Genomic DNA, 12030 nt, shown 5'->3' with positions numbered 1-12030 from the left:
TCATAGTATAAGAACAGGTACTTCCGATTTGGGCAACAAGGCAAACACATCATACTTTCAAATATTTATTTCATTATTCACGTGAAACTTCCGTCACGGGTTCTACCGTCACCCTGTAACGTGGAGCCTTTCAATTTGTATCAATTCATTGCCCATTGTCTTTTACTTTTGCACAAAGTAACAGCTACTCGTAGGAACTACATTGTGTCTAAAATGTGTACTACTAGTTTTCTGCAGACACATACAGGGGTAAATTCAGTAAATAAACATACGTCATCAGGGACCGCCCATTTCGGGGAGAGCTTTCTGTATAACACTGAAGTTATATGCTCTTCTGATTGGCAGATAATGTTTGTAATAAATATTTTTGGTAGATGGATCAAAACTAGAGTTGAAAAAAAATAAAAAAATATATGCTGAATGTACTAACTTTTTTCCCTTCAGGGTTGAAAAGTAATGGGGGTCAGTACAGGATTTCAGTGCGAATCTACATTGTTTGTAAACAAGGCCATGTGAATGCCCAAAAATGCCGCATGACCCTATGTTTTTATTGTTGCAAAAGATAGGGCTACATTTGTACTTTCATGAATGATATATGAAAGATTTTAATTTATAAAGGTAGATCAGGTATAAATTTATTCCCACACATAGATTAGTATGAAGGTCAATTGGAGATTTTTTTTACTGAATTTACCCGTACAAGTAAGCAAAAACTAAACGAAGAGACAAATGACCAAACAGAAAAGAAAAAAAAAACTCCGCCACGGCTTTCTGGATTAATTCTTTTTTCATATCAACAATAGTCAGACAATTTTTTTGAAACTCCACCACTTGCACGTGGACAGAAGTAATTTTTTTTTTACACTGAGATTCTCCTAAAACAATACAACAAACAAAACACAGCGAATTTCAAACCGTTCAGTTTTGAGTTGTTGGTTTGATTGATGTATACACTGCATCTCCTATGATTGATATGACTGTTTTATGCGTCAACAACGTTGTTGCTCATTTACTAAACAGTGAAAACACCAAAAAATTGTTTTCCAAACATTACTCGTAACAAAACGAGCTTCGTCTTTCAGAGGTAAGCATACGATGTAATGGGTTTGAAACCCTTATATACTACCCATTTTGTAAAGTTTCCTCAGAGAAGGTATTGGCAAAAATCTGGTTGGTTATATACGTATAGTATACGTATGCGGCTTGTGGCGTTTTTCTTGTTTTTTGAAGTTGTGCTCTGCATAGATTAAAATCTAATAATCTCTAAAAATCTAAAACACCGACTCAATCATAGAATGAGTCTTTGTCAGGGCTTTTTCGTAATAATAAACAAAAATTTTGCAAAAATTCGATATAGTACACCCTTTTAATTGAATAATCTATACATTTAAGTTTGCACTGCATGCTATGATTACAAACCACAGTTTAAATTTGTTGGGAACGTTGCCTTGAACGGGACGGAATAAAACCCGTACGTTCGATGAGGCGAATAAAGATAAAAAAAAAAAAAAAAAAAAACGTTGCCCCGAACGGGACGGAATAAAACCCGTACGTTCGATGAGGCGAAAGACTTATATCTTAGCTACCAGATGTCCCTTTTCTGTCCTCGTTAGGATGAATGAGGAAAGGGGGGTGTTATTAATAACATTTAAAAAAAGAGCTTTATAATCATCCCATTTACACATTTTATTAAACGTGTGTGGGTCCCACGTCAGGTTCGTTGTCATGAAAGGTCGTTTATCATCTAAATGGCTATGCCCCCCCCCCCTTTTGCTCATTGTCAAGGACCTCTCATCTCCTTTTATTCACGCAGTACTTAATTTTCCATGTGCACTAATTGCTGACAAAAATATCATATAAATCGGATAGACTAAGCACTGCGAGTGTTTCTTTGCATCAAGTGTAGTGGATTGATTTGATTGTTTTTGCCTAACGTCCAGTGGCAAATATTCCATGCAAATTAAAGCCATTGTGTTAGAAATTCACCTCAAGTCTAGTTAAACATTAGCTTTTATTTGTATTTTTGTGAGAGAAGAAGAGAAAAAAAACACGAATGATATAGAATTGCACACACGCACTTGCTTCAAATGTGTTTCTAAAATAAAACCGCTATGCAATCTTAAGCATTGATGACTATTTCGACTTAAGTTACAACAAAGTGGCATTTATTTGAAAGCTAAATTATCTGATCCCGACTTGACTGTGATGAGAAAAGGCAAAATATTACATGGTAGAGCACACTGGTTCCCAAAAAGTGGATCATAGTATAAGAACAGGTACTTCCGATTTGGGCAACAAGGCAAACACATCATACTTTCAAATATTTATTTCATTATTCACGTGAAACTTCCGTCACGGGTTCTACCGTCACCCTGTAACGTGGAGCCTTTCAATTTGTATCAATTCATTGCCCATTGTCTTTTACTTTTGCACAAAGTAACAGCTACTCGTAGGAACTACATTGTGTCTAAAATGTGTACTACTAGTTTTCTGCAGACACATACAGGGGTAAATTCAGTAAATAAACATACGTCATCAGGGACCGCCCATTTCGGGGAGAGCTTTCTGTATAACACTGAAGTTATATGCTCTTCTGATTGGCAGATAATGTTTGTAATAAATATTTTTGGTAGATGGATCAAAACTAGAGTTGAAAAAAAAAATATATGCTGAATGTACTAACTTTTTTCCCTTCAGGGTTGAAAAGTAATGGGGGTCAGTACAGGAATTCAGTGCGAATCTACATTGTTTGTAAACAAGGCCATGTGAATGCCCAAAAATGCCGCATGACCCTATGTTTTTATTGTTGCAAAAGATAGGGCTACATTTGTACTTTCATGAATGATATATGAAAGATTTTAATTTAAAAAAGGTAGATCAGGTATAAATTTATTCCCACACATAGATTAGCATGAAGGTCAATGGGAGATTTTTTTTACTGAATTTACCCGTACAAGTAAGCAAAAACTAAACGAAGAGACAAATGACCAAACAGAAAAGAAAAAAAAAACTCCGCCACGGCTTTCTGGATTAATTCTTTTTTCATATCAACAATAGTCAGACAATTTTTTTGAAACTCCACCACTTGCACGTGGACAGAAGTAAATTTTTTTTTACACTGAGATTCTCCTAAAACAATACAACAAACAAAACACAGCGAATTTCATACCGTTCAGTTTTGAGTTGTTGGTTTGATTGATGTATACACTGCATCTCCTATGATTGATATGACTGTTTTATGCGTCAACAACGTTGTTGCTCATTTACTAAACAGTGAAGGTATTTCGCCTTTTATAGCTGATGTTTATCATTTGAAAATCTATTTCAAGGTATCCCCCTTTTCTTCATAAAATAATTTAAACCAAAACAATGCAAAAAGCAAAAAAACACCAAAAAATTGTTTTCCAAACATTACTCGTAACAAAACGAGCTTCGTCTTTCAGAGGTAAGCATACGATGTAATGGGTTTGAAACCCTTATATACTACCCATTTTGTAAAGTTTCCTCAGAGAAGGTATTGGCAAAAATCTGGTTGGTTATATACGTATAGTATACGTATGCGGCTTGTGGCGTTTTTCTTGTTTTTTGAAGTTGTGCTCTGCATAGATTAAAATCTAATAATCTCTAAAAATCTAAAACACCGACTCAATCATAGAATGAGTCTTTGTCAGGGCTTTTTCGTAATAATAAACAAAAATTTTGCAAAAATTCGATATAGTACACCCTTTTAATTGAATAATCTATACATTTAATTTTGCACTGCATGCTATGATTACAAACCACAGTCTAAATCTGTTGGGAACTTTGCCCTGAACGGGACGGAATAAAACCCGTACGTTCGATGAGGCGAAAGACTTATATCTTAGCTACCAGATGTCCCTTTTCTGTCCTCGTTAGGATGAATGAGGAAAGGGGGGTGTTATTAATAACATTTAAAAAAAGAGCTTTATAATCATCCCATTTACACATTTTATTAAACGTGTGTGGGTCCCACGTCAGGTACGTTGTCGTGAAAGGTCGTTTATCATATCTAAATGGCTATGCCCCCCCCCCCTTTTGCTCATTGTCAAGGACCTCTCATCTCCTTTTATTCACGCAGTACTTAATTTTCCATGTGCACTAATTGCTGACAAAAATATCATATAAATCGGATAGACTAAGCACTGCGAGTGTTTCTTTGCATCAAGTGTAGTGGATTGATTTGATTGTTTTTGCCTAACGTCCAGTGGCAAATATTCCATGCAAATTAAAGCCATTGTGTTAGAAATTCACCTCAAGTCTAGTTAAACATTAGCTTTTATTTGTATTTTTGTGAGAGAAGAAGAGAAAAAAACACGAATGATATAGAAGTGCACACACGCACTTGCTTCAAATGTGTTTCTAAAATAAAACCGCTATGCAATCTTAAGCATTGATGACTATTTCGACTTAAGTTACAACAAAGTGGCATTTATTTGATAGCTAAATTATCTGATCCCGACTTGACTGTGATGAGAAAAGGCAACATATTACATGGTAGAGCACACTGGTTCCCGAAAAGTGATCATAGTATAAGAACAGGTACTTCCGATTTGGGCAACAAGGCAAACACATCATACTTTCAAATATTTATTTCATTATTCACGTGAAACTTCCGTCACGGGTTCTACCGTCACCCTGTAACGTGGAGCCTTTCAATTTGTATCAATTCATTGCCCATTGTCTTTTACTTTTGCACAAAGTAACAGCTACTCGTAGGAACTACATTGTGTCTAAAATGTGTACTACTAGTTTTCTGCAGACACATACAGGGGTAAATTCAGTAAAAAAACATACGTCATCAGGGACCGCCCATTTCGGGGAGAGCTTTCTGTATAACACTGAAGTTATATGCTCTTCTGATTGGCAGATAATGTTTGTAATAAATATTTTTGGTAGATGGATCAAAACTAGAGTTGAAAAAAAATAAAAAAATATATGCTGAATGTACTAACTTTTTTCCCTTCAGGGTTGAAAAGTAATGGGGGTCAGTACAGGAATTCAGTGCGAATCTACATTGTTTGTAAATAAGGCCATGTGAATGCCCAAAAATGCCGCATGACCCTATGTTTTTATTGTTGCAAAAGATAGGGCTACATTTGTACTTTCATGAATGATATATGAAAGATTTTAATTTATAAAGGTAAATCAGGTATAAATTTATTCCTACACATACATTTTTTTAGATTAGCATGAAGGTCAATGGGAGATTTTTTTTTCTGAATTTACCCGTACAAGTAAGCAAAAACTAAACGAAGAGACAAATGACCAAACAGAAAAGAATAAAAAAAACTCCGCCACGGCTTTCTGGATTAATTCTTTTTTCATATCAACAATAGTCAGACAATTTTTTTGAAACTCCACCACTTGCACGTGGACAGAAGTAATTTTTTTTTTACACTGAGATTCTCCTAAAACAATACAACAAACAAAACACAGCGAATTTCATACCGTTCAGTTTTGAGTTGTTGGTTTGATTGATGTATACACTGCATCTCCTATGATTGATATGACTGTTTTATGCGTCAACAACGTTGTTGCTCATTTACTAAACAGTGAAGGTATTTCGCCTTTTATAGCTGATGTTTATCATTTGAAAATCTATTTCAAGGTATCCCCCTTTTCTTCATAAAATAATTTAAACCAAAACAATGCAAAAAGAAAAAAAAACACCAAAAAATTGTTTTCCAAACATTACTCGTAACAAAACAAGCTTCGTCTTTCAGAGGTAAGCATACGATGTAATGGGTTTGAAACCCTTATATACTACCCATTTTGTAAAGTTTCCTCAGAGAAGGTATTGGCAAAAATCTGGTTGGTTATATACGTATAGTATACGTATGCGGCTTGTGGCGTTTTTCTTGTTTTTTGAAGTTGTGCTCTGCGTAGATTAAAATCTATTAATCTCTAAAAATCTAAAACACCGACTCAATCATAGAATGAGTCTTTGTCAGGGCTTTTTCGTAATAATAAACAAAAATTTTGCAAAAATTCGATATAGTACACCCTTTTAATTGAATAATCTATACATTTAAGTTTGCACTGCATGCTATGATTACAAACCACAGTCTAAATCTGTTGGGAACGTTGCCCTGAACGGGACGGAATGAAACCCCTACTGAGGCGAAAGACTTATATCTTAGCTACCAGATGTCCCTTTTCTGCCCTCGTTAGGATGAATGACAAAAGGGGGGTGTTATTAATAACATTTAAAAAAAAAGAGCTTTATAATCATCCCATTTACATTTTATTAAACGTGTGTGGGTCCCACGTCAGGTACGTTGTCGTGAAAGGTCGTTTATCATATCTAAATGGCTATGCCCCCCCCCCCCCCCTATTTGCTCATTGTCAAGGACCTCTCATCTCCTTTTATTCACGCAGTACTTAATTTTCCATGTGCACTAATTGCTGACAAAAATATCATATAAATCGGATAGACTAAGCACTGCGAGTGTTTCTTTGCATCAAGTGTAGTGGATTGATTTGATTGTTTTTGCTTAACGTCCAGAAAAAAAAACTCCGCCACGGCTTTCTGGATTAATTCTTTTTTCATATCAACAATAGTCAGACAATTTTTTTGAAACTCCACCACTTGCACGTGGACAGAAGTAAATTTTTTTTTACACTGAGATTCTCCTAAAACAATACAACAAACAAAACACAGCGAATTTCATACCGTTCAGTTTTGAGTTGTTGCAAAAAACACCAAAACATTGTTTTCCAAACATAAGTCGTAACAAAACAAGCTTCGTCTTTTAGAGGTAAGCATACGATGTAATGGGTTTGAAACCCTTATATACTACCCATTTTGTAAAGTTTCCTCAGAGAACTCTTAATTTAAATTTTTGGAACTGGGAAGTGGATGATTTCATTTTCAGGAATTCGGGATTATCTATGGTTTATGTATTTATTCGCAAAAATCAGAATTGCTATTTGGTGTTTATTGCAAATTTGCATAGTTTGGTAAAATTTTGTATTGATGAATTTTATCGAACTAACTGGATTTGAATCAGACAAACAGTTTGTATACATAATTACTTTCAATGACCATTGAGAAAAACCTCAAGATCTACAAATGTACGCCGAGTGAGGTACATGACCTAGCTGGATGAGTTGAGGAAAAATTATTCAATACTTGTAATTTGCATAAGAAATATGGATGACCATTTACATTGATACATTTATCATACTAATTCAACGATCAAAGGGATCAAATGTTATATTATACAGTTTTAATCTACTTGAAAAAATGATGAACAATTTGAATATATTTAACACACTGCGGACAAACTTAAATGCTTATATATAGTTGCATTCAAACTCAAATTGGACGCAGCATGTTTTAACCTTTAAAAATAAAAAAAACCCGATGCTTCATTCTTCAAATTCATTTATACATCAGCGTTATCCATCAAATCGGACGGGAAAGGTTAAAACAGATATATTGTGGACATTCTATATTTAGACTAGACAAAATCAATACAGATTTGAAAGCGTCTACCTACATGTCAATTCCATTTTTGGTAGGACTATAAATCTACTATATATGGACTAAATAAACAGGGTGTGATACGGGAAATGTACATTGCAAAAGATACGTAGGAGGGCATTCCTCGTGACACTAGAGAAACTGTCGTCTGCTTGAAAGTGGCAGCCATGGAATCAGAAGAAGGTAGGGAAATTTAAGTTGTTATAATTTTTCTGATTCTATACTATATGCATGAGGTTTGCTAAATCGATTTAAGCATCTAGAAATTTCAGAAATTGAATTAGCTAATGTCATTGTGTACAATAACAATCAATTGTCAAAACTGAATTCATCAAGTTTTATTTTGGTATAGAAATATGAATTATATTATGTTTGATAATTTTGCGGGTATTGCAAAGATCTAAAAACTCCATTAGTTGATCTTTGAAATAAAACTGTGCGCGAAAAACTGAATATGAAAGTAAATATAAACAAATCTTTGAAGTATGGCATTATTTGTTTAAAGGGAATTTAAACATTACAAAGATATGTAATATATAGTGAACAGTCTGATTTATATTGTTATTAAATTATTAAAAATATATGATATAAGAAGATGTGGTATCACTATGAGTCAGTGCCATTGAGACAATCCTTCATCCAAGTCACAATTTGTAAAAGTGAAACACTGTAGGACAAAGTAATTCATTACTAATATCAGGATGCACTCTTTCGTTTAATTTTAAAGCTAATGTCACACAAGCTAGTACTCTGCAATTTCAATGTTGTTCTCCAAAGTATTATTCTCTTTGGAGACTTATGATCAATCGATATTTAATGCATTTTAGTCTGTGCATTATAAAATGGAATTCCAATTTCATTTGTTGTCTGCATGCAGCTATTTGTTTTAGAACTTTTAGCGGTTACAACTGTTGTAGTGAAATTTTCATATTTTCAACATTTTTAACCACTGTCATTTTATTTTCAACCACTGACATTTTATTTTAAACCACTGTCATTTTGATACTTTAAAAATATAAAAATTATCAAAAGACTCAATCGAAGTCTCCCCTCCACGCCTCGTCTTCATGTTTACAAATAAGTGTATGTACCTTTTTAATGTTTTATTATCCTAAGACAATTAAACTGGGTTGTACATTTCAATGTAAACACTTATCTGACATTTTATGGTCTCAAGTACGCTTTATTGAAGGTTCATCTTCATGTTCTATAAAATTATAAATAAATCGTAAAATTTAAACTAAAAAGTCAACAATGATTAAAATAAAAAAACACGAGCATGTGGTTGATACAATACTATATCAAGAAATGCGGCCTTAAGATGAAGTGCATTTTCTTTCCTTAAGTTTGATTTAATAAAAAAAACCTTTATAAATCAACACATGTTTGCCATGGCGTTGTCAGGTTATTTCCAACTTATGAGTTTTATTGTTCCTTCCGTATCGTCTACCTCTATTTGGTTATGGGAATTGTTCAAGATCGCTTCTTTTTTAATTGTTCATAAATTTTTATATGAAATGTACGCAGAAGAATAAAAATCGACTAGATATGAGGAACCAATTGATTCCATAACAGAAGGATAAAAAAAATCAACAGCAGCGTTCGAATCAGTAAATAATATACAATGTATGGTATCTTTGAATTTATCGGAAAACAATCTGTATAGTTCAATTGATATGAATGCACCAAGACTTGTAATTATACTGGATATAAGAAAGACAAAATATCAGCTAAGTACTTGATTCGAGACAAATTAAGCCTCTTGAACTTTTGAAACTGAAACCCCACTTGTTTATTTTAGAGATAGTGATGACTGCGGCCAAAAGGAATGGTAGCGCAATCATGAGGTTGGAGAGAGTGAATCATAGTGAAATTGATTTCAAGAAAGTGCATCACGTGGCTGGTGGCCCTTATAAAGGAATTCTTATTAACAAGGCAGCTACTGGTAAGTATAATATAGTATATAGTTGCGTGTTTCCTGTTTCATTACAGAAAGAGGGTATATGTGTTTGGGTAATTTTTTAGATGATTTTTTTTATTTTTAGATAAAGTGAATAAAAAAAGAAGATGTGATATGATTGCCAATAAGACAACTATCCACAAAAGACCAAAATGACACAAACATTTACAAGTATAGGTCATCGTGTGTTCTCTTTTTCTCTATACCTACCTTAAATTTAAATGTCTACCTCTGATACAAGATATGGAAATATCTTGTATTGTATAGTATTGTTTTGGCCTTAATATACTACTTATGTATAAGCACCAACTTACAATGTATGACCCCAGATCAAAACGACGAAGTTAGATGTGTATTAAACAGTCAAGTCACTTGCTTTATGTTTGGGCTGTACCTTGTTGCGAGTGTTTCCAATGGGTATCTTTTATCGTAAAGTAGTGTTGTTTGTTTAAAGTGATTGATTGATTGTTGGTCGCTTATCGTTCAGTGGCAAATATTTCGAGTATGTTCAGGACGATTATTTTAAGGAAAGATATGATATATTCACATAATCGTTATAAAAAAAATTTAAACAAGAAAGTAAATCAATAAAATAAGCTAACTAAAGATATTACCTTTACCTACACACTACATGCAATCGGCTATAAGACGGGTTAAAGCTGGTTTAATGTAGTTTGTTGTCAGTGGTCACATCAATCAGGATTTAGTACTCTAGAATGTGATTTTTTAATGAAAAATTTAAATTACACATATATGCCAAATAAGAATTTGAAGCAAAAATTTACGGTTAACTTGAATTTTAAAAATGTGACAGAGTGACTAATTCTTGTTGTACATGCATCATGTTAAAATATGTAGATAGATATAGCAATCCTATCGGACTTTAACTACCCTATATATAAAGATCCCAATATAAACTAATAGGAGGGACACTATAATTTGGGTAGTTATTTAAATATTCAACATTTATAGATTTTATATATCGGACTGGTAAGTTATTTTTAAGACGTAGGAAGATACAAAATGGTCAAAAACCATTCTAAAACTTCCTGTTTAGCAAAAAATAAACTAAAGTTTGAAGTACAAGGGAAAAAAACAATTAAATCTATATGTGACACTGCACAAATATTTGTACACGGGGGTTTAAGTTATTCAAATGATTTATGCAAAATCAATGTCAAAAACTAAAGCGAAAATGTTAAAAGATTAACCAGACTCAAGCTGGCAGCCACTTTTATCGGCCAATCAAGATAGCAGCCACTTTTTTCCAGCAGCCAATTTTGACAATATGTCTAAAAGCCCAAAAACTGCATCAGACTCAAACGTTCCAAAAATCGCTAAATCTTAGTAAAAAATAATTCAACAGCGGAATTCGACAATTTCGCGGCTTGTACTTAATTTAAAAGCATTTCATTACGTTTAAAATATGTATGTGAAGTAAGCTGCCGGTTTGTTATTCGATATTCGATATTCAATATCAGACGGTTGCTAGCAGTCGGTTCAATATTAAAATATAGTTGAAAATCATTAAAAAGTATAATTTTCAAAGTTACATGGTTAACAGGAGTGAAAAATAACGCCGCAAATAGTTTTATGACCCCTTCAAGCTGTCGTAAATTCTCGTTGTCCTCGAATATAAACCCTTATATAAATTGCATATTTGTCTTTATGTTGTATAGATTTTTATCAATAAAACGACATCAAAGATTCATCAAAGATTTAATTTAATATATAATATATAAAACTAAAACTAAAGCCGGCCACTCTAAAAACATTCAGATATATGAAAAGAAATATCTATGGAAAGTCAAAAAAGAATAAATATATAGTGAAGACCTACGGGAGACCACTCAGATGACAGTGAGAACCCTGGTGTTTCAATATTTCAAATGCAAAGATATTAAAGACTCTATAGTATATAAATTGGGTGTAATAAAAACGTGACTAAAAAGATTTTTGGTTATGGGTATTGAAAATACGTAAATCGGGAACTTTGCATCTCTGTGGTGGCCAGACGGGCCCGGATCCCAGAAAAATATTTAAGTGGGGAATAGCTTGGGTCAATACCTTTAAAATGAGCTAGGTCCGGTTCGGAACTTTGCCGTAGGGATATACCGAAGAGTACCGAATGTGTGATTGATATGAAAAATACGTAAATGGGCAACTTTGAACCTCTGTGGTGGCCAGACGGGCCCGGATCCCAGAAAAATATCTAAGTGGGGAATAGCTTGGGTCAATACCTTTAAAATGAGCTAGGTCCGGTTCGGAACTTTGCCGTAGGGATATACCGAAGAGTACCGAATGTGTGATTGATATGAAAAATACGTAAATGGGCAACTTTGAACCTCTGTGGTGGCCAGACGGGCCCGGATCCCAGAAAAATATTTAAGTGGGGAATAGCTTGGGTCAATACCTTTAAAATGAGCTAGGTCCGGTTCGGAACTTTGCCGTAGGGATATACCGAAGAGTACCGAATGTGTGATTGATATGAAAAATACGTAAATGGGCAACTTTGAACCTCTGTGGTGGCCAGACGGGCCCGGATCCCAGAAAAATATTTAAG

At 33.9% G+C, this 12030-nt stretch overlaps 1 protein-coding gene across 1 annotated transcript in view; it reads left to right on the top strand.

Annotated features, from left to right (window-relative positions):
* The first annotated feature begins 7519 nt into the window (after positions 1-7519).
* Positions 7520-12030, top strand: part of LOC134696381 (uncharacterized) — a 44113-nt gene continuing 39602 nt past the window's right edge. The window contains exons 1-2 of the mRNA XM_063558117.1: positions 7520-7690; positions 9309-9452. Of these exons, the coding sequence (XP_063414187.1) occupies positions 7675-7690; positions 9309-9452 (160 nt within the window). The 5' untranslated portion in view covers positions 7520-7674. The remainder of the gene's footprint in view (positions 7691-9308; positions 9453-12030) is intronic.

Source organism: Mytilus trossulus, chromosome 14, assembly GCF_036588685.1.
Source record: "Mytilus trossulus isolate FHL-02 chromosome 14, PNRI_Mtr1.1.1.hap1, whole genome shotgun sequence".
Lineage (NCBI taxonomy): Eukaryota > Metazoa > Mollusca > Bivalvia > Mytilida > Mytilidae > Mytilus > Mytilus trossulus.
Note: the sequence above shows the minus strand (reverse complement) of the source record. Positions and strands in the feature narration are given on the sequence as shown.